At 44.1% G+C, this 22,814-nt stretch overlaps 1 protein-coding gene across 50 annotated transcripts in view; it reads right to left on the bottom strand.

Annotated features, from left to right (window-relative positions):
- Positions 1-22,814, bottom strand: part of KIAA1217 (KIAA1217 ortholog) — a 343,140-nt gene that overhangs the window by 17,155 nt on the left and 303,171 nt on the right. For 29 of the 50 annotated variants that reach the window (XM_045361865.3, XM_074001214.1, XM_074001218.1 and 26 more), the window contains 5 exons: positions 16,179-16,354; positions 9,243-9,370; positions 7,654-7,801; positions 4,463-4,904; positions 1,233-1,416 (listed from right to left, as the gene is read on the bottom strand). In XM_045361865.3, the coding sequence (XP_045217800.2) occupies positions 1,233-1,416; positions 4,463-4,904; positions 7,654-7,801; positions 9,243-9,370; positions 16,179-16,354 (1,078 nt within the window). The remainder of the gene's footprint in view (positions 1-1,232; positions 1,417-4,462; positions 4,905-7,653; positions 7,802-9,242; positions 9,371-16,178; positions 16,355-22,814) is intronic. The other 21 variants (XM_074001192.1, XM_074001219.1, XM_074001193.1 and 18 more) reach the window with 1 other exon arrangement.

The raw sequence follows: 22,814 nt of genomic DNA, 5'->3' as shown, positions 1-22,814 counted from the left end.
GGAGTCACACAGCTGAGGTGTGCTGGCCCCACAAAGTATATGGGAGGATGTGAGTAGGTTACATGCAAATACCATGCCATTTTATACCAGGAACTGGAACATCCTCAGATTTTGGTATCCGATGGGAGTCCTGGAACCAATCTCCCGTGGATACCAAGGGATGACTCTATAGTGGTTATAAATGGAATCCACTTTAATGTTTCTTGACATGCAAGTCAAGATGGGGATTCCTTTCCAAATTAATTTTAGTTGCTGGATAAGGCACTGTGGAATGTGACACTGAGGAGACATTAGGCTGCAAGTAAAATAACATCTGGGTCCATAATTTTAAGATCAGAATAAGACGCATGGTTTGTAAATGATGGAATATTTAATAGGTTGAGATTCCTAGAAGTTATATTATTATTGACAGGTTGGCATTTAACTTCCATAGTTGAGTTGGTTAAATATATATTCTAATAATTTTGATTAAAAAATGCAATTTTGCCTTATGATCTAATATCCCCTGGTAGCTCATAAAAGCTACCATTTTCTTTCTGTAAGCATACAAAAAGCTCTGGTCTTAAATACAGTCCTAATATTTTCCCAGCTCGTGCGGTGCAGTATCACAAATGCATAGAAAACGCAAATACTAGGAATTTAAATTTTCCTTTATTGGCCATTATTCTAGAATCCTAACACAGAACTCAGCTTCTCTATGGCTAGGGTAAAACGGTAGTAGTGAAATCAAGTGTGGCTCAAGCCTGTAATTCTAGCTACTCTGGAAGCTGAGGCAGGAGGATCGCTTGGGGCCAGAAGTTCGAGACCAGCCAAGGCAACACAGTGAGAAACCTGTCTCTCAAAAAATAAAAAAAAAAATTAGACACATGCAGTGGTGTGCACATCTATAGCCCTAGCTACTTCTTGGGAGGCTGAGGTGGGAGGATTGCTTGAGCCCAGTAGTCGGACGTTATAGTGAGCTATGATCATACCACTACACTCCAGCCCAGCCTGGGTGGCAGAACAAGACCACATTTCAAAAAAAAAAAAAAAAAAGAAAGAAAGGAAAAAAAGAGATACTATTAAAGATCTAAGGAACACCAGAGGATTTGCTCTTCCAGGTTTTACATTTTGTAAGATTTGTAAGAACTGAGACATTGGTTCTGTTGATGAGTATGTCCTGTTGTGGATGGCACCATATTTACCCAAGGCCATGTACCTCCATATGTTCCTGCTGTGGGACCGGACCTTACCTGAAAGTTCCAGCTTGTCCACTGGGGCATCTCCCCTTGGCAGTGGGCCTGCAGCTGGCGGCATCTCCAGATTTGGTATTGACTTCATGATATTGGCTTGAGCTTCTTCTAGGAGCTTCTCAAACTCTTTCCCGTTATAGTGGTCCAGATTTTGCCTTTTTTCCTCCCATTTCTTTTCTGCTTTCTGGAGGAATATAACAGGTAAAGAAATTTACATGGACACATAGAGGAGAACAACACACACTTGGGCCTTTCAGAGGGTGGAGGGTGGGAGGAGGGAGAGGATCAGGAAAAATAACTAATGGGTACTGGGCTTAAGACCTGGGTGATGAAATAATCTGCACAACGAACCCGCATGACATGTTTACTTATGTAACAAACCTGCACTTCTACCCCTGAACTTAAAATAACATGCTTTTAAAAGTATTTCTTCTACTACCAAGATTAATTTTTTTAGAGGCAGGGTCTCAATCTGTCATCCAAGCTGCGGTGCAGTGGCGTCATTATAGCTCACTGCAGCCTCCAACATCCGGGCTTAAGCAATCCTCCTGCCTCAGCCTCCTGAGTAACTAGGATTACACATGTGAGCCACCACACCTGGCTAATTTTTTTTCTTTTTTTTAAAATAGTGATGGGGTCTGTTATGTTGCCCAGGCTAGTATTAAACAATTTGCCTCAAGGAATCCTTCTGCCTTGAGTGAGACATGAGTCTATAATCCAAAGTGCTGGGATTACAGGCATGAGCCGCCATGCCCAGCCTAAAATTTTTTTTAAATTGAGTTTTCATTATAGAAGAGATGTCCAAGCAAACGATCAAAACCCACAACACTAAGAACAAAAATCCTGTGTCTTAGAATCACTTCTATCAAGGAATTGCTATATGCCCTCTGGGTCGCGTTGTCTTATAAAATGAGGGAGGAGGTATTATTTAGATGACCCATAAGCTCCTTTAAGTTCTACAACAGAGAGTGATACATAAAATGCATTTTAAAACATCTGTACACTTTTTAAAAGAACATTTTCCTGCGATTTTTGAACTAGCACATTAATAATTCCAAGAGGCCCAGGTGGAAATTCACACCAAGATTAGTGGAACCCCATAACCTAAGAATTGGCAAAGATCATTGAATCAACATATGGGAACTTTGAGGTCCAGTGAGATGAAGAATTTGCCCAAGTTTTATTACATATAAATAATAACCACCACCTCCACCATTCTAACCCTCTTTTATTTTTTCTTCCTAGCATTGATTACCACCTGGCATATACGTTTTTTCTGTCTCCTGCTACAAGTAGGTAAGTTTCTTGAGGGCAGAGAGTTTGTCTCTTCTGTTCACTGGCTTTCCCCCGAGCCTACGAGGGCCTGGCACATAGCGGGCTCGGTAATCTCTGTTGAATGAATAATGCTCACCCCATTTGTCAGTGGCAGATCTGGCAGAAAAACCCAGGCCTCCATACCTGTGGATCAGGGCATTTTCAGAGATGACTCATATCTCCCGTCAAAGTGTAAAACACACACATCACAATGATCACTATGCCCACTGGGTCCTCAATAGAAATTTGTTAAATAAGAGTGCCATCATACTGACATCCTTTAAATGTTGAGATGTTTAAAGTGGCAAGACATCTTAAGTGACGGGTCTGCCAATGTCTCTTCCTCCCCTGCCCTACTAGGTACTGGGAATAGAATCACACTCCGTGAATCACATTTCCGTACCCTTGTGATATGCATTTTTTAAATAGCTGGCTCTGATTAGGGGCAAGCCAGGGCCCTTGGGACAGACAGAAACCACCTAGTGTTCAGAGGCCTGGAGGCTGTGACTGCGGCTGTGGCAGTTTTGCCAGGTCGTCTTGATACACCCAACCTGAGCTCTCCACTGGTGATTTTCAGTAGAGGCAGGAGGGTTAGGACAAGGTTGCTGGGGATAAAGCAAATGAGTGGAGGAAAAGTTACGTGGCAAGAAGAAAAAGGTAAGTAGAAAAGCCAAATGTGTTATTGGAGCATTGATACCAGCCCTTGATAAAAAGAATATTTCAAAATGTAATATGTCATTTGATCTCATGGTTTTTAAAACGGTCTCGCTGTGTCACCCAGGCTATAGTGCAGTGATGGGATCTTGGCTCGCTGAAGCCTTGACCTCCCTGGACCTAGGTGATCCACCCACCTCAACCCCCTGAGTAGCTGGGGCTACAGGCACGTGCCACCACGCCCAGCTAATTTTTGTATATTTTTTTTTGGTAGAGTTGGGATTTTGCCATGTTGCCCAGGCTAGTCTTGAACTCATGTTCCAGTGATCCACCCGCCTCAGCCTCCCAAAGTGCTGGTATTACAGGCATGAGCCACCACACATGGCCTCATGTCATTTGATCTTAAGACCTAGTTTTCTCTTTTCATTCTGACTGCTCTACCGTTCATTCTTAGATGACTACAGTAACTTCTCATCCAGCTCTCTTAATTCTAGACCCACCACCTCAATCAATTCTGTATGTTGTTTCTAGATTAATTTCCAGAAGATGCCATTTAAAAAAAATCATGGATTCAAGCTGCAGCATTTCTCTGACACCTTCCAAATAAACTCCAAACATCATGGACTGGTTTTCAAGCTCTCAAGTCAGTTTCCAGCCCATTTCCCCAGTCTTAGTCCTCGTTCTTGTTCCACTTAGACAGGCTTAGTCATGGTCCCAGACTTTGATCCAGCATGTTAGTATCCTAGAATGTCCTCACCACCCTCCCCTGCTAACCAGGTTCCACTTATCGTCTACATGAGTTGCAGACCCTCCTCAGGCTGCCTTTACCGCAATGGAGTGCTTGAAGCTGTCCTGGCCCAGATAGCTGATTGTCACATCTCTTCCCAACTTCAGCAGCAGTGGTGTCATGTCGTAACTTGAAATCAGCCATGGTTGCGATATTTACACCATGGAAATTGGCAAATGCCACACATAGAGTAGCCCCCCGCCTATCCCCCACCACAGCCAGTACCAGAGAGCTGGTTGTTAAACATTTACCAGCACACCACTGCCTCACCTTCCTACAGGCTAGATGTCTCATCCTTCTCTGAAACCAGATGACCTATCTCTTCACCTGGCCACTGAATCCCACTTCCACTTCCAAAACTCTGTCTCTGATCCATACACAATTATGTCATCATCCGGCCTATAAATGCTTTGAGGGAAAGGCCCATGTATCAGACTCCTTTATGGGGTTATGAGAAATGGAAATAGGACTCTACCTCGATAGACACTGCCCTGTTCTTGGCACTCACACTGTGGATTTCTTCAATGAACAAGCTCTGCATGGCAGACCCATTCATGGGTGTCTGTGGGGACTGCGGAGCCTGCAATGTCTGCAGGGTGGGGCTTACTTCCTGGGGGACGGCGGGGGAGCTGGCCACATGAGGCAAGTTCTGAGCAGGGTTCAGCAGGGCCACGGAGTGCTGCGAGGGCTGGATGGCCACAGGGGAGCTCTGTGCGTGGTGAACCGTCATGCCGGACAAAGGCACCACTTCTGACTTCGCATCGCCAGGGGCACCTGTGCTGTGGAAGGGCTGGCTGGAGGTGTGGGCTGCCTCCTCGTGGCTCTTCAGGACTTCTGCGGCCGTGGCCTTTTCCATAGCCATGTACTGTGCGGCTTGGGCTGCGTCCGTGCCTTTCAGGAGCCCGTCAGTGACATGTCTAGGAGAAACCATGCACAGCAGCATTAACCCTCATGCCACTTTCTCATGGTGGCATACTTGCAAGCTATGTCATCCCAAAGCCAGGTGAGAGTCACACATCCCAAAGCTCAGAGTAGCTGCTTAGGGACCTGTATGGAAATATCTCTTTCTGCTGGTGCTGTTGTACTCAGACCCTTGCCACTCCATCATTGTTTGGGGGTGGGTAGAAGAAAATGAGCCATGAGTCTAACATCAGCTTCTCTTAACTCCTCCACCACCCGATTCTGGCCTATGCAGCCCTCAAATACGCTTAGTTCTAAGCCAAAAGTTTGCTTATTCCCTCCTGCTTTCACTGCCAAGCATATTGGGAGGGCAGCCCTCACTCTAATTCCTTCTGTTTGCTCTTCTGTATCTCAGCCTGTTGCTCACTGGCTTCCCTACCTGGATTCAGCCAAGTCTTGCCACAAGGTACACAGTGACTCCAAATCTAACAGTCATGTTTACTCCTCAACTTCCTTTGGTGTTTGGAGTCATTTGAAGCTATATATCCCTCCCCACCTCACACATGATATAGTGGAAAAGGGTGTCTGGTGTCAGATCTGTGTTTGAATATCAGTTATTTAATACTGTATATAACGTTGAGAACTTCGCCTCTTTAAGCCTCAGGTACTTTTGCATAAAATGTAATGATGAAGATGGAGATGACGATGGTGATGCTAATGACTTCCTCAGGGCCTGTTGTTAGGACTAACATTAAGATTGTAAAGTTATGTGTGAGACAATGTCAAACATGGTACTTGACCTCTAATTTTTAATTAGGCCCTCATCCCCTTTGTATTATATTACTTTTTTTCATTTGAACAAAACCATTGCATTCTATAACTCTTCTGCTACTCACTGCTTTTTCTTTTGCTGTTTACTTTTTTTTTTACTCCAATCCCTTAGATTCTTAAAGATCCCCGAGGATTTGTTCTCTCCTTTCCCTATCATTCTACCTTAACCATCTCTTCCATTTTCTTTTCTTTTCTTTTCTTTTAAGAGACAGGGCCTCTCTCTGTTGCCCAGGCTGGAGTGCAGTGACTCAATCATAGCCCACTGCAGCCTCAAACTCTTAGGCTCAAGAGATCTTCCGGCCTCAGCCTCCTAAGTAGCTGGGACTACAGGTGCGCACCATCCTTCCTGGCTCATTTTTAAAATAATTTTTTGTAGAGAGGGGCTCTTGCTCTGTCACCCAGGCTGGAGTGCAGTGGTGTGATCATAGCTCACTGCAGCCTTGAGCTCCTGGGCTCAAGGGATCTCCCGCCTCAGCCTCCTGAGTAGCTGGGATTACAAGCACGCACCACTGCAACCAGTGATCGTTCCCATTTTCAATAATCATCTCCATGAAGGTGACTTCATGCTCTGTCTCCCAAGCTGGAGTGTGGTGGTACAATCTTGGCTCACTGTAGCCTCCACCTCCTGAGTTCAAGTAATTCTCCTCCCTCAGCCTCCTAAGTAGGTGGGATTACAGGCACGCCACTGTCTATAATTCCTATGGGAATTCACTATGTTGGCCAGGAGGGTCTCGAACTCCTGACCTCAAGTGATCCACCCACCTCGGCTCCCAAAGTGTGGGGATTACAGGCGTGAGCCACTGTGCCTGGCCAGTGAAGGTGCTTTTGGCAACACAAATTTTGCATGCATATGTGTTTTCAGTGAGTGTGGAGTATTGGAATTTTCTTTCTTCTTTTTTTTTTGAGACGGAGTCTCGCTCTGTTGCCCAGGCTGGAGTGCAGTGGCCAGATCTTAGCTCACTGCAAGCTCCGCCTCCCAGGTTTACACCATTCTCCTGCCTCAGCCTCCCGAGTAGCTGGGACTACAGGCGCCCGCCACCTCACCCGGCTAGTTTTTTTTTTTCTTTTTTTTTTCTTTTTTTGTATTTTTTTAGTAGAGACTGGGTTTCACCATGTTAGCCAGGATGGTCTCGATCTCCTGACCTCAAGTTCAGCCCGTCTCGGCCTCCCAAAGTGCTGGGATTACAGGCTTGAGCCACCGTGCCCGGCCTGAAATTTTCTTTTCAGTGAAAGTCCTGAATTTCTTTTGGTCTTTACTCCACTGTGACCTCTTTGATGAGCAGGTTTACCTTTAGTAAGGGAGCCTGGCCCAAGCCACTCAAAAGGCTTTGTTTCTCTTTTCTAGGCAGGACCAACAATCTCACAGATACTCCTTCAGGAGGTCACTTAAGAAAGACTTTGTTTACTTCTATTACATTTCTTTGAACTGAATTTATCTATGCCCCTGAAGTGAAGGAGGCGAATAAACTATTTCAATTTTTCAACTTCAAAATATTATTTAAAAAAACCCACCTTCAAATGATTTTTTTTTTTTTTTTAAAGAAATGGCGTCTTTTTCTGTTGCCCAGACTGGAGTGCAGTGGCTCAGTCATAGCTCACTGTAACCTCCTACTCCTGGGCTCAAGGGCTCCTTCCGCCTCTACTTCCTGAGTGGCCACCACAGCTGGCCTTTCAGATGATTTTAAAGCAATGTTTATTGTGTCTATTAATTTTAAACCCTAGGATGGGCTCCACCTAACAATCCTGTGTTGAAGAATTAGAAGCTCAAGCCATGTTGCAATAAAAGTTCAAGCGTGAGAAGGACTTGGGGCTTTTCCTCAGGACACTGGATATGTCCTGGGAGCATGGTGGAAGCCTGAAGTCCCAAACCTCCACTCTCGCTTTCCCAGCACACCCCTCCGCAGGCCACCCCCAGCACGGGAAGGGCCCGGTCACCTCCGCAGCAGGGTCAGGATGTCTGTCATGCTGCGCACACGCTTCAGGAGACTGTCCAGCTTGTGTGGCTCCTCCTTCAGAAACCGCACGGCCTCCACTTCTATGCGCAGGATGGCTCGCATCTTGTTTTGTAAGGTTGGAAATTCTCCTGCAGGCCAAACCAGCAGGTGAATTGGAGGAGAAAAAGCCGGAACGACAACCCTCATCCCGCACTCCGATACTGGACAGAGAATTGCAGAGTTCACAAGCCACAGGGCGGTTCACACATCTTCAGGTGGCAGTGGGTTAAGAGCACAGAGGAGCATTGGAGAAAGTCACCTTGGGCAAGGGTAAAGCTCCTCTAGGCCTGTTTCCTGTCTGTGTATTTGGGATAAAGCCAATAGACCATTAGGGTTATTATTATTATGTTGTAATTTGACTGATTGATGGGGTCTCTCTGTGTCACCCAGGCTGGAGTGCAGTGGCATGATCGGAGCTCACTGGAGCCTCAAACACCTGGGCTCAAGTGATCCTCCTGCCTCAGCCTCCTGTAGAGCTGGGACAATTTAGGTGCTGCACACCACCATGCCCAGCTAATTAATTTTTTTTTTCTTTTTTTGAGATGGAGTCTCGCTCTGTCACCCAGGCTGGAGTGCAGCAGCATGATCTTGGCTTACTGTAACCTCTGCCTCTTGGGTTCAAGTAATTCTCTTGCCTCAGCCTCCTGAGTAGCTGGGACTACAGGTTTGCGCCACCATACCCAACTAATTTTTGTATTTTTAGTAGAGATGGGGTTTCACTATGTTAGCTAGGCTGGTTTCGAATTCCCGACCTCAGGTGATCTGCCCGCCTCGGCCTCCCAAAGTGGCATAAGCCACTACACCTGGCCAGAAAAAAACTTTTTTTTTTTTTAAGAGATGAGGTTTTGTTATGTTTCCTAGGCTGGTCTTGAACTCCTGGCCTCAAGCAATTCTCTTGTGTTGGCCTCCCAAAGTGCCAGGATTGCAGGCATGAGCCACCATGCCTGGTTACAGGATTTTTATTTTATTTTATTTTTTGGGGTTTTTTTTTTTTTTTTTGAGACAAGGTCTCACTCTGGCACCCAGGCTGCCAGGCTGGAGTGCAGTGGTGCAATGATGGCTCACCATAGCCTTGATCTTGCAGGCTCAAGAGATCCTACCACCTCAGCCTCCTGAGTAGCTGGTACCACAGGCATGCACCACCACACGTGGCTATTTTGTTTGTAGAAATGGGGGTCTCTCTATGTTGCCCAGGCTGGTCTTGAACTCCTGGGTTCAAGTGATCCTCCCACCTTGTGTTTTTAATGAGTTTGGCACATGCATCCTGGTGCACTGTAAGAGCCTAGCAAATAGAAAGTGTTACTGGAATCATTTAGTGTGAAATCTTACAGCACCCACTATAATATCAGCACCAGGAAGAGGGGGATGTTTGTGCTCTGGGATATCCCAAGTGCCCAGAACAATGCCCGGCACATGTAGGTGTTTAATAAATACTTGCATATATGAATGAATCCTTCTCTACGTGGCAGATTTTTAAACACCCCAGGAAAGATAGTTCAGACTCCTCCCCTGGCGCAGCACAAAGCTTACCTTTCAGGGTAGCTACAGCCTCTCCCACTTGACGCAGGAGGAAAGCCCCATCTTCCACGTCTTTCAGAGTAACCAATCGGCTGGCTGCCGTGGAGTCCTTCAAGTCTTCAACAAAGTCTTCCAGCTCGCTGCGGGAGCAAGGACAGCAGCACAGAGAGCTGAACACCGGGCCTCACAGAGGAAGTGCGGGGCCGAGTGCCGGTCTGAGCCTCTGATTTTGTATAGAGCCCCAGCCCCTCCCCTGCCCCTCCCCTGCCCCTCCCCTGCCTCTCCCCTGCCTGTCATGTGGTGGTGGTGGAGAGGGGACGCTCATCTTTAACAGTGGCTGGGAACATTTCGCAATGATGTGAGGCAGGTACAAGGAGGTTTTTCCAGGGAATGTTCCACATTGGCCCAAGGGACGATTGTGCCTGGCTAACAGAGGACCCAGTCTTTATATTCAATGGTGCTGATGTTAGCAGAGGGACGGAGGGAGGGATAGGTGGAAGGAGGGGGAGGGTGGGGGGGGGGGAGAGAGAGAGAGAGAGAAAGACAGAGAGAGAGAGAGAGAGAGAGAGAGAGAGAAAGACACAGAGAGAGAGAGAGAGAGAAAGAGAGGGAGACCGACCTGTGGTGCAGTAAAACGAGAAGCCCACATTGATTAATATCAGGCTTCTCAACTTTAGCATTTGACATTTTGGGCCCGCGTAATTCTTCGTTGTGGTGTGAGGAAACTGCACGGTAGGATGTTCAGCAGCCCCCTGGCCTTCATCTACTCAATGCCAGTAGCAACCTTGCCTACCCCAACTTGTGACAAACTAGAATGTCTCCAGACCCAGACACTGTCCAATGTCCCTGGGGAAGGGCGAGCAAAATTGCCCCTAAATGAGAACCTCTGGTTTATACTGATTGTCCCATCAACAAGGATGAGCGCTTTCTTCTCCAGGCTACCAAGAGAAGAAATGACTGCAGAAAACAAAAATGACGACAGATGTGGTGTCTGTCGATAGAGGGGGATGCTAGCTCCAAGAGAGGGAGATCGAGGTCTCACCCTTGAGAAAACAGTAACCTCCTTGGGCACATTACTAACCCCATCCTAAACACCTACACATCTAAAAGAGAAAAATCTCTCTCGAGGACGCAGGGAAAAAGAACTTTCGGAAACGCAGACCGTTTCGGAAATGGCGACCACTAGGGGGCGGTAAGTGAACAGCGATCCCACCTCCTGGAGCCCGGAGTGTGGAGCCAGCATCCGAAAGAGAAAAAGGAATGCACGGCGTCATCTGCAAACAGATGGCCCTGGAAGGCCCTTTCCACTTAGGTGGGCAAGTGGATAGAGCTCTGGGTCACATGGCAGCTGCGGGAGGGGTTCAGGCAGGATGCCACATGTATTCAACAGGATCCCAGGGAAAATGACAAATTCCTCCACTGCAAGAGGTGGGATGGAGTTTTTGGTCATGTCTTTCATTCTGTTATGAAAAATAACCCAAAATTGCTTGTGGTCATTTCAGATGAAATGATGCTACTTCAGGACCAGAGGGGGAAAGCCTCATCTGCTCATTGTCCACGTCTGTGAACTATGGAAAGGGGCTCAGTGTTCTGTGAACATACCCGCGGGAAACTTCCTACAGCTATTGCATTCTTGACAGGAAGAGATTGTGCCACCCCACTGAAGGGCTCTAAATATGGTAACTTCGTGTGGAAAAGTTCTTTTCCATTGCATAACCAAACAGAATGACTTCCCTGCATTGACTGGACACAGTGTCCAGTCCTGCAAAGCTTTGCTGGAAGAGCTAAGACACAAATATTATCCTGGTTCCGTTAACAACCAACATGTCTGTCAGTGTGTAATTAATACTGCAAGGGACTGTCAGCTGACTCAAAGTCAGCCTGCCTAGAATTCTGTTTTCATCTCTTCTATACAATATACCTCTTGGATTTCACAACCTTGCATACAGAGGCTCTTAAACTTCACAGCTTTGTGGAATATACAGAAATGTATATTGATACGATGGTACACAACAATGTCACTTCTATGCAAATGTTTATGATACCTACTTTAGATAAAACATTAAAATTCAAATTTATTAATTCAAAAATGTAAGAGAGACATGGGGCTAAAATGAATGCTGGAAATACATTTTTGACATGGTAATCAATATGACTTTTGAAATACCAGCTTCGCTCCACAGAATGTCAGATATTCATAGATGTTACAGTTTATAGCATTCTATTTGTTTAAGTTGCTTTTCATCCTAGTGTTGTTAAAAAGAAGCATCCAGTTTGTTGGAATATATTTCACCTGACTATTATTAGAAGACTAATTATTATTTTCATGTAGAAATTATCTAGACCCAATTTCTTTTCATAGTTTTATTTTTAATTTTTATTTTTAGACAAAGTCTCTCTCTGTCACCCAGCCTGGAGTGCAGTGGCCCGATCTTAGCTCACTGCAACCTCCGTCTCCCGGGTTCAAGTGATTCTCTTGCCTCAGCCTCCTGAGTAGCTGGGATTACAGGTGCCTGCCACTATGCCCAGCTGATTTTTGTATTTTCAATACAGATGGGGATTCGTCATGTTGGCCAGACTGGTCTCTAACTCCTGACCTGAAGTGATCCACCCACCTCGGCCTCCCAAAGTGCTGGGATTATAGGTGTGAACCACTGTGCCCGGCCCATCTCGTCATAGTTTTAGACCCAAATTTAATCTCTCTGCCTTCTGAATGGCTCACCAGTAATTCAACCTAACATGAGTTGAATATAAGTCTCCACAAGGAGGCTTATATTCTAGTGCTTGGAATAAGAAGGACAAGGAGGAAAAGGAGAACGAGGAGGGAGAGGGGAAGGAAAGAGGGATATTGCTGTTCTGGTATTCCAGAGTTGAAATTCCTGGCTTTTAAAAAATAAGCTCTTTTTAAAAATCGACGCATACTAGTTGTGAGTTTTGAGGTACATGTGATAATTTAGTACATATAATTTGTACAGATCAAATCAGTGTACTTGGGATATCCGTCACCTTAAATATTTGTCTTTTTTTCATGCTAGAAACATTCTAGTTCTTCTCTTCTAGCTATTTCCAGCTGTCTTTTATAACCTGCTCTCTTGTCATTCAGATCTAGCCATCCAATCAGTTAATCTGCTTTATACCTTATAGAAGGAAAATTTCCACTATCATTATTAAAAGGATATATATGTATATAGTTATTTTTAATTGCTTTTTTTTTTTTTTAAACAGGGTTTTGCTCTGTTACCCAGGCTGGGATGCAGTGGTGTGATCATGCAGCTTTGACCTGCCAGGCTCAAGCCATCCTCCTACCTCAGCCTCCTGAGTAGCTGGGACCACAGGTGTGTGCCACCATGCCCGGCTAGGGTTTAGTTTTTATTTTTAATTTTTATTTTGTAGACATGGGGTCTCCCTATGTTCCTATGTTGCCCAGGCTGGTCTTGAATTCCTGGGCTCAAGCGATCTTTCCACTTCAGCCTCCGAAAGTGCTGGGGTTGCAGGCAAGAGCCACTGTGCCCAGCCAAAAGGATATAAATTTCAAAAGGTGTTTTAAAGAAGAATTTTGAGAGCTAGTCGTAGGTGGTGAATACCATAGGACGTTTTGCATTTGACTTCATTCTTACTTTCACTGCTTGGTTCAGGCCTCATTGCCTTTTGCCTGACGGAGACAGTAGCTTCCCATATGGTCTCCGAGTCACTGATCTATTTTCCCCTCAATCAGTCCCGCACATGATCACCAGAGGGACCTCGCTCCAATACAACTCTAGCTTTGCTACTTCCTTGACCAAAAACAAAAACCAAAAAAACCCAAACACTCAGTGTCTTCCTCATCGTTCTAGGCAGTAACTCTCAAATGTGAAGGTGCTTCAGAATCACCAGCTTTGTTTGTAAACTGCAGATTCCTAAGCTCCATCCACAGAAATTGTGAATCCGGGGTTGAACCCCAGAACTTTCAAGAAAAGCCAGAAATCCAGATTTCTCTTAAAGAATCTTCCAATCTCTGTAGGCACAGCCCAGACAGGCATCAAGCAGGTACGTGAGGCCTTGAGTATGGTCTAAGATACAGGAAGTCAGTGTGCAAATGGAATGGCACTCCCCAAATATGGGATGTGTATCTTGCACCCAACTCTCCTGCCTAACTGGACTGCTACCCAGTTCTCCAAAGATATCTTGCATTTTCCAGGCCAGAAACTTGTTGGTTTGCAGGGTTCTACTGCCCGGAAGTCCTTCCCTGTCTAGCCTCTGCTGATGCCATCTCCCCATCTTCGAGGCCATCTCAGTTGAGTTTAACCATTTCTTTCTTTTTTTAGAGATTGGGTCTTGCTCCAATATCGATGCTGGAATGCAGTGGTGCAGTCATAGCTCAATGCAGCCTTGAACTCCTGGGCTCAAGCGATCTTCCTGCTTCAGCCTCCTGAGTAGCTGAGATTACAGGTGCATGACACCACACCTGGCTGATTTTTTATTTTTAGTAGAGACAGGGTTCTGCTATGTTGCCCAGGCTGTTCTTGAATTCCTGGTCCCAAGTGATCCTCCCACCTCAGCCTCCCAAACTGCTGGGACTATACGTGTGAACCATTGTGCCCAGCCTAACAAACCATTTCTGAAACTACTATGTGCTAGATACTGTGTGTGGCCTGTAGGTCATACAAAGAATGACTTCATTCAGGTTAAGTCTTCCTGATCCCTGGGTTAGTCTCTCTTTTGTGTGGGTACAACTGGTACCTGTAAATCCCGTGTTTGGAGCTACACTCCTATTTATCAGGTTGGCTTTGCTAGACTGAAGATTCTTAAGGGCTCTTTGCATATCTTACTCATCTGTGGCCTTCCCACAAATCCAACCAGATAAAGCCCTCTTATGATATGTTCGTTCCATTACTTTTTCTATCTCATTCCTATGCTAGGCTGTAATCTCAGAGTATTATTGAGATTAAAGATGACTTTTCTAGGCCAGAAGTGAGAATTATTTCAGCTAACCAATAAACACAATTTTTTTAAAAAAGAAATTTACTGACCGGGCATGGTAACTCACGCCTGTAATCCCAACACTCTGGGAGGCTGAGGCAGGTGGATCACCTGAGGTCAGGAATTTGAGACCAGCCTGACCAATATGGTAAAACCCTGACTTTATTAAAAATACAAAAATTAGCCAGGTGTTATGGCGTGCACCTGTAATCCCAGCTACTCAGGAGTTTGACATAGGAGAATTGCTTGAACCCAGGAGGCGGAGGTTGCAGTGAGCCGAGATCATGCCACTGCACTCCAGCCTGGGCAACAGAGCAAGACTCCATCTCAAAAAAATTTTTTTCATAATTTTGTTGGAAAATTTATATAAACGTTATTAAAAGGATAAATGTTTTTATTTTTATTTTTACTATTATTTTTTGAGACGGAGTTCTGCTCTGTCACCCAGGCTGGAGTGCAGTGGCACAATCTCGGCTCACTGCAACCTCCCCCTCCTGGGTTCAAGCAATTCTCTTGCCTCAGCCTCCTGAGTAGCTGGACTATAGGCATACACCACCATGGCCAGCTATGTTTCTTTGTATTTTTAGTAGAGACAGGGTTTCTCAATGTTGGCCAGGCTGGTCTCGAACTCCTGACCTCAGGTGATCCGGCTGCCTCGGCCTCCCAAAGTGCTGGGATTACAGGTATGAGCCACTGTGCCCAGCCAGGATATGCATTTTAAAAGAAGTTTTAAAGAAGAATCTGGAGACCTAGTTTTAGATAATTGGGCTGTCACAAAAACATTTCAGACAAATAACAGCCTTACCAACTCATGGTGGGTGATTAACTCTGCCTATAAATGTGTGAACTAAGTAGAATTTTGGAAGCTATTTTGAGATGTGGATGAACAGCGGCCTGATTTAATTTATTAGGAAAAGAATAACTCAAATTGAAGTTTTTTTTTTTCCCCCCTCTAGACTGCTGAGAGGGACACTCTAATTTTAATCAAACACATTAGGTTGGTATCCAGGGTGATATGAGCCACAGCTCCAACAGGAGATAGGTGATTGAACACAATGCTTTCCATCATGGAAACCTCTTCTCATTATGGCCATGAGAAGAGTTTGCAAATTGTTCCCTTGCAATCCCAATTTGAGAGATTTAAGTTTTCCAAGAAACAAGAGAATTATCAACACTGGAGAAACCCCTCAAAATTACTATTCATTATACTAAAAGGTGAGATAGTTCTATGATAAATCTTCATTGCATACCAAAATATACAATTACCATAAAAGATGTGCCTGCCTGCTGATGGGGGAGTAATAAAATTCTGCTCATTTCAATAGTAGGAATTGATAGATGCTTTCAATAAGAACCTTAAATAACATTCATAACAGCTAAGGAAGCATCTTTCATTCAGGATCAGATAGATACCCTTTACATTTAAATTCTTCTTTTGCGATTTTAACTACAGTTGAATAATAGGAAGATAATTTTAGTGCTGTGTTATTTTGGCCATTAGTTTTAATTTATTGAGATGAAATATAGCCTTCCTATTTGTCACTGGGTTTTGCCATTTACTCCTTTTAATTTTGTGTATTGCTGAGCCCTGGAGGAGAGAGTATGAAGCTACAACTCTCTCTCTCTGTTCTTTTTTTTTTTTTTTTTTTTTAAGATAGGATCTCCCTATGTTATCCAGGCTGGTCTCGAACTCCTGGACTCAAGCAATCCTCCCGCCTCAGCCTCGCGAGTAACTGGGACTACAGGTGTGAACTACCATGCCCAGCAATGCTGCAACTTTTAAAGAAATGCAGTCACCTGAGGACCACTGAATTTCCTGGGCCTCCATGGAAAGGTGCTGAAGTGTCCACATATACCACCATCAGCAGAACTCCAACTTATACACAGTAGGTGCTCAATAAAGAGAGGGCAACTGGGAAGGACCTCCTTAGCAACAATAATTTTCCTGTGCCGGTGAAACAGCTCAACATGCAAGTGACTGGCACTCACCACAACTTCTTGATGATCCTCTCTTCCTCATGAAGATATTTTTGTCTCTCTTGCTCCACCAGGACGCGCTGTCGCTGCACAGGATCCTCCAGTCTCTTCATTGTTTCTATCACTTTGCCACTGATTTCCAGCTCGGCCTTCTTCATCATCGCCCTCAGCAGTTCCTGGTTCTGCAGCTGGAACACAAAAAATCAACTTCAGTGGGCGCTGCCTGCCTGAAATGGAGGTGAGTGAATGCCTTGAAGTCTTCAGAGCACTTTGGGTAGACAGCCCTGTGGCTGAATCTTTACTTATTTCAGTGAGAAAGGAAAGGGAGCAAAGACTGTACATACAGCTTCTTCCACCAACATCTGAATTTTGGCAGCCAACTGACAACCAGACTGCCTGCAAGACAAAGGATCCTTTTTCTACTCTGGTCAATGCATCACGGACAACAGGCATAAACTCTCATTGACGTATCTTTACAGGGAGCAGCACAGGGCACCTGCTTTGGAGCCAAGAAGACTTTGGGTCAAATCGCATACTCTCTCCCTAGCCCACTGTGAGACTTTGGGCCCATTACTTAGACTCCCTTGGTCTTCGTTTCCTTACCTCTAAGGATGGGGAATCCACTTTCCTTGGCCATTCTTGAGGGCTACATGAAATACCACATGGTATAGAACGGGAACTCAACACGTGGTGATTTGGCTATGAAATATATCAGTATCAGTTCAAAGAGGGTCCGTGTCCTTCTCATTCATATGATTCCACGTACCACGTACCACAAAATCACAGACCCTTAAAACATAGGACTTTAATGTTGGCAATGATAATGATTCTAGATGAGTCCAGGGTTCTTGGCAATTTATGAATTTCTCTAGATTGGAGGTAGGCTACCTGTATACAGAAGCTCACAATTTCCAAACAGTTCCCAGAACATTCTTGTTTCTCATCCCAGAGAATATAGGAGGTGGGAGCTTTATTCAGGCTTCACAAGAGTCTAGTTGAACACTTGAGTCCCTGGAGCAGGACAATTTTCTAACAGCAGATCCATCAAGTGAATTCACTCAATCAGCCTCCATAACAATAATGATATTATGCCTAGTATATCATCCCTAAAGTTCCACTGAAATATCATTTAACAAATTTCAATGGTTTCCTTTGTTTTCCGGTTTCATGAACTGGTTTATTGTCTCATGGGGGTGATGATGTCTTTGTCAACCGTCCATTATCTGTGTAAATGAGGGGAAATGCAATCTGACCATGCCACCACCTGCTTAAAACCACATCATGCCTTCTGTTTTCTCTGAATAAAGACAAAACATTTCAACACAGGCCACAAGCAGAACCACCATTAGGTCCCAACGTCAGCGCTGCATGGTGACGAACTGGCCTCCGGGGAAAGAATGCCTGGGTTCACCTTCCAGTTTTACCACTTAGTAGATGTGTGACCATGGGCAAGCTATTAACCTCTGTGTCTATCCTAAAAAGGGGTAGTAATATCTCATAGCCCGTAGGTTGGTCATGGAGACTCGGTGAGACAATAAAATAAAGTGTCTGGCTCCAATCTAGACCTGAGCACATACCAGCCATTGCTATCAGGGAGCATGAACTAGTGGGTGGAGCCTGGCGTTTTGTCTGGGAGGGAACCACATAGAAATATACCACTTTTGGTTACTTTCTCTACAGGACTCATGATCATGCTCTCATACCACTTTTGCTAATGTCTTTTTATCGCGGTCTTAAAAACTAGTCAGTCACTATTTTGCTAAAAGGCACCTTTTTTTTTTTCGTTTGTTTTTTTTTGAGATGGAGTTTCACTCTTGTTGCCCAGGCTGGAGTGCAATGGCATGATCTCGGTTCACTGCAACCTCTGCCTCCTGGGTTCAAGCGATTCTCCTGCCTTGGCCTCCTGAGAAGCTGGGATTACAGGCATGCACCACCACACCCGGCTAATTTTGTATTTTTAGTAGAGACGGGGTTTCTCCATGTTGGTCAGGCTGGTCTCGAACTCCCGACCTCAGGTGATCCACCCGCCTTGGCCTCCCAAAGTGCTGGGATTACAGGCAGGAGCCACCATGCAAGGCCAAAAAGCGCCATTTTTAGAGACTTTGTGCAGAGAACAACATCCTGCTATGCTCTCTCTGGCTACAGCCCATTCTCCAGGCACTGGGCAGACTGGTCCCTTGCCTTGTGGCTAACCTCCCTCCCTGCATGCACCTAGCACTCTGCTCCAATCATATATCATTTCAGTTCTTCATAGGGGCCAGTCTCCTTTTTTGTTTTTTGTTTTTCTGAGACAGAGTCTCACTCTGTCGCCCAGGTGGAGCGCAGTGGTGTGATCGCAGCTCACTGCAACCTCCGCCAGACTCCTTTTTGCCAGGCCTTTGCACCTGCTATTCCCATCTCCCAGAATTCTGTTCCCCCCACCTGGTTAATTTCTGCCCTCCACAGAGTCTCTGGTACACTGTGTCTGGCATATTAGCAGAAAACTCAAAATACATCTGTTGAATGAATGAACTGAATGAATCAGTAACATTGATAAGAACAGGCAACAATGAAGAATCCAAAATTCTTCTCTAAATGGTTGAAACCTGCTGTGACCCATGGGCTCAGATAGGTGTTGGGATCAGCTCTTCCATGCCTTGTCTTGCTCTCACTGCAGGGATGTGGCAGGGCTATAGGTCAGCACTGTTCATATCGGTCAATTAGCCACACGCAGCAACACCATGTACTATCAAGATGATTCGCTCAACTTCAGTCCCTGTGTCTAATCCCACAGAGCTCCTGCCTTTGAAGGGGAGGGGGAATGAGTGATGACAGGGATGTGAGGGGAAAATGAGTAGATAACTAAAGGGGTCTAAGAGTGACCAATGCCCGGATCCCAACTGAGAGATTCTCATTTTACCAGTCTGAGGTACTGTCTGGTTGCTGGGAATTTCTAAAACTCCTCAGATGATTTGATTTGCCACCAAGGATGATTTCATGGCCTAAGAAAAGGGCTTTTGAATAGACAGATGATGTCACTGTGCCATGGGCTATGGGGCACAGCAGGGCACCTAACCCTCCTGTCCAAATTTTAAAATGAGCTTACGTAAATCTGGGGTCTGGTTAGATAGTGGATATTAACACTGGATATCACACTAGACATCATTGGTGAAATATTTGAAATTCATAAAATTGAAAGGTGGGAAAAGTGAGGCCCTGAGAAGTTAAAGGACATGTTCAGGGTCTGCTTGGCAATTATAGAGCACAATTAGGAATAGAACCAGGTCTTCTGAATTCAACTCATCAATTTCCCCAGCACCCCAAGTTGTTCTTCTAGCAAGGCAGGGAGCGTGCCATTCTGTTCACAGCTACAAGCCGTGTGTGGCACGTGGTAGGTACCCAATACATACGGTTGACACTTGAACAACACAGGTTAGAACTGCATGCGTGGGTCCACTTATATGTAGATTTCCTTCCTCTTCTGCCACCCCTGAGACAGCAAGACCAACCCCTTCTCTTCCTCAATCTATTCAATGAGAAGACGATGAGGATGAAGACCTTTATGATGATCTACTTCCACCTAATGAATAGTAAATATATTTTCCCTTCCTTATGATTTTCTTAATAACATTTTCTTTTCTTCAACTTACTTTATTGTCAGAATACAGTATGTATTTGAGACAGCAGACACGTGAAAAAAACAAACACAGTATACAATACCTACAACATACAAGACGTGTTAATCAACTATTATTGGTAAGGCTTCCACTCAGCAGTAGGCTATTAGTAGTTAAGTTTTGGGGAGCCAAAAGCTATGGATTTCTTACTGCGTGAGGGGTCAGCACCCCTAATCCCCCTGTTGTTCAAGGCACAACTGTATTTGCTTTATGAATGAATCGCAACATAATGTTTCTGAGAAGGATAAGAACATACTGGAAGAATACAACTGGGCATAATGTTTAAACGCAACTAGACTTACTCCACTAGAAGAGGAGGAGAGGGAAAGGCTCTGTTTCAATTCTAGGCTTTGTTATCCTCCTGTCTAGAAAGCGGGGCCTTACAGGTACTAAAGGGGGAAGCTGTCATAGCTCACTGGCTGGCATGTGGGCAATGAGGAGTGAGTTGTGAATGAACAGGGTCTACACAGGTTCTCTGTCTGCTTTCCCAGTCCCCCCACCCTCCCTGCCTGGTGTTCTTGCCACTGTCTCCAGGCTGCAGGACAGTTCCTGCTTATCTGAGCACAGTGTAAAAAAGTGCTACATATAGGATGTGGATCACCATCTTTCTCTAAATGCTTCAAGTCAATTAGTTAATGGAAACTCAAATTGTTAAGTTGGTTTTTGCTTAAGAGGTGATACCTGCATTTTAATAGTTAAAATCAATTGTCTTGAGGCACAAAGTTTACAAACAATAAAACATATCCATCTTAAGTGCACAGTTCAATGAATTTTGACAAATGTATACACTGATGTAACCACTGCTGAAAAGACAGCTAAATATTTTATCACCCTAAAAAATTCCTTTGGGACCTTTTGCAATCAATCCCCAAACCCCAGCCCAAAAAACCACCAGTCTGCTTTCTGTCATCATAGATGAGTTCTTTGTGTTCTAGAACGTTATAAAAATGGAATTATATAACATGTGCTCCTTTGTGTCCAGCTTCTTTTGTTCAGAATATTTTTTTCTGAGATCCAGCCCTGTTGCTGAGTTTTTCAGTGATTCATTCTTTTATTGCTGAGTGGCATTTCATTGTACAAATGGATATAACAAAATTTTAATATTTGTGTACATTGACTTGATTCTTGTGATCTTGCTCAAGTCACTTATTTCTTTTCTTTTCTTTTCTTTTTTGAGATGGAGTCTCGCTCTGTTGCCCAGGCTGTAGTGCAGTGGCACGATCTCGGCTCACTACAAGCTCCGCCTCCCGGGTTCACACCATTCTCCTGCCTCAGCTTCCTGAGTAGCTGGGACTACAGGCACCTGCCACCACACCCAGCTAATTTTTTTTGTATTTTTAGTAGAGACGGGGTTTCACCATGTTGCCAGGGTGGTCTCGATCTCCTGACCTTGTGATCTGCCCGCCTTGGCCTCCCAAAGTGCTGAGATTACAGGCGTGAGCCACCGTGCCTGGCAAGTCACTTATTTCTAGTAGCATGTTTTGTAGATTCCATTTAATGCTACACGTATACAATCATGTCATTTGTGAGTAAAGCCAATTAGACATTTTACTTTTCCATTTGCGTGCCTCTCTTTCTTTCTCTAGCCATACTAAACTTGCTACAATCTTCAGTACAGTGTTAAACAGATGTGAGTGTAGGTTTCTTGGCCTTGTTCCTGATTTTTTGGGGAATGTGTTTAGTGTTTCACCATTAACTATGTTTTCTGTATGTCATTCACAAATGTTGTTTATCAAGGTAAGGAAGCTTCCTTCTACTTCCAGAGTGCTGTTTTTATCATTGATGCTAAATTTTGTTACGTACTTTTTTCTGCATTTATTGAAATATGATTTTTCTGTTAATAAGGTCAAATACATTGATTTTTTTTTTCATATTAAAACAGTCTTGCATTCCTGGAATAAAACCCCAGGATAATGTATTATCCTTTTTATATATTGCTGGATTCAGTTACTAATGTTTTCTTAAGGATTTGTTACATATATTTTCATGAGGGATATTGGTTTGTGGTTTTCTTGTCTTATAATATCTTTGTCTGGTTTTGCTCTTAGGGTAATGCAGGCTTCATAAATGAGTTAGGAAGTATTCTCTGTTTTCTAAAAGAATTTCTTTCTTTCAATACTTTAAAGACGTCATTCCACTGTTGTGACTTGCCTTTTGTTTCTGATGAGAAGTTGGCATTAATTCTTAATTATGATTCCCTGTATGTAATGGGTTTTCTCTCCACCCCCAGCTGCTTTGAAGATTTTTCCATTTATCCCTGGTGTTTAGCAATTTGATTACCACGTGCTTTGGTGTAATTTCCATTGTGCTTACCATTCTAGGGGTTAATTGAGCTTTTTTGGTCTGTGGATTTACAGCTTTCATCAAATTTGGAAAAAATTCAGTCATTACCTTTTTGAATATTTTTCTCTTTCCACTTAAGCTTTTATTAATATTATCTCACTGGTCACTACATTTTAATTCATTTTCTTTAGTCTTTTGTGTCTCTATACTTCAGTTTGAACAGTTTCCATTGCTGTTTTCAGAATGACTGACATTTTGGACAGTGGTTAGTCTTCTGTTAAGCACATTTGGATATTGTTTTTCAACTCTTGAAAGCACCACTTGGATATTTTTTATATCTTCCATTTCTTTCCTCATTATATTCATGTCTTCCTTTAAATCCCTGAGAATAATTATAATAGCTGTTTTGAAGTCCCTGTTGCTGATTTCATTATCCCTGCCACGTCTGGTCGATTTCTCTTGACAACTTTTCTTAAGGTTATAGGTCACATTTTTCAGCATCATCACATGTTTAGTAATTTTTGAGTGGATACTGGGCATGTAGCTTTCAATTTTGTTGTTTTCCTTTACAGATTTTGGATTTTCTCTGGTCTACAGTCCAGTTACTTGTGGATCAGCTTTGTCCTTTGAAGGCATTTTTAAAGCTGTTAGGTTAAATCTAGGGTAGTCTTTCCTCTGGGGCTAGTTAAGTGCTAAGACTGAAGCATAG

This window comes from Macaca fascicularis, chromosome 9, assembly GCF_037993035.2.
Source record: "Macaca fascicularis isolate 582-1 chromosome 9, T2T-MFA8v1.1".
In the NCBI taxonomy this organism is placed as follows: domain Eukaryota; kingdom Metazoa; phylum Chordata; class Mammalia; order Primates; family Cercopithecidae; genus Macaca; species Macaca fascicularis.
This window is presented reverse-complemented; position numbering and strand designations above follow the sequence as displayed.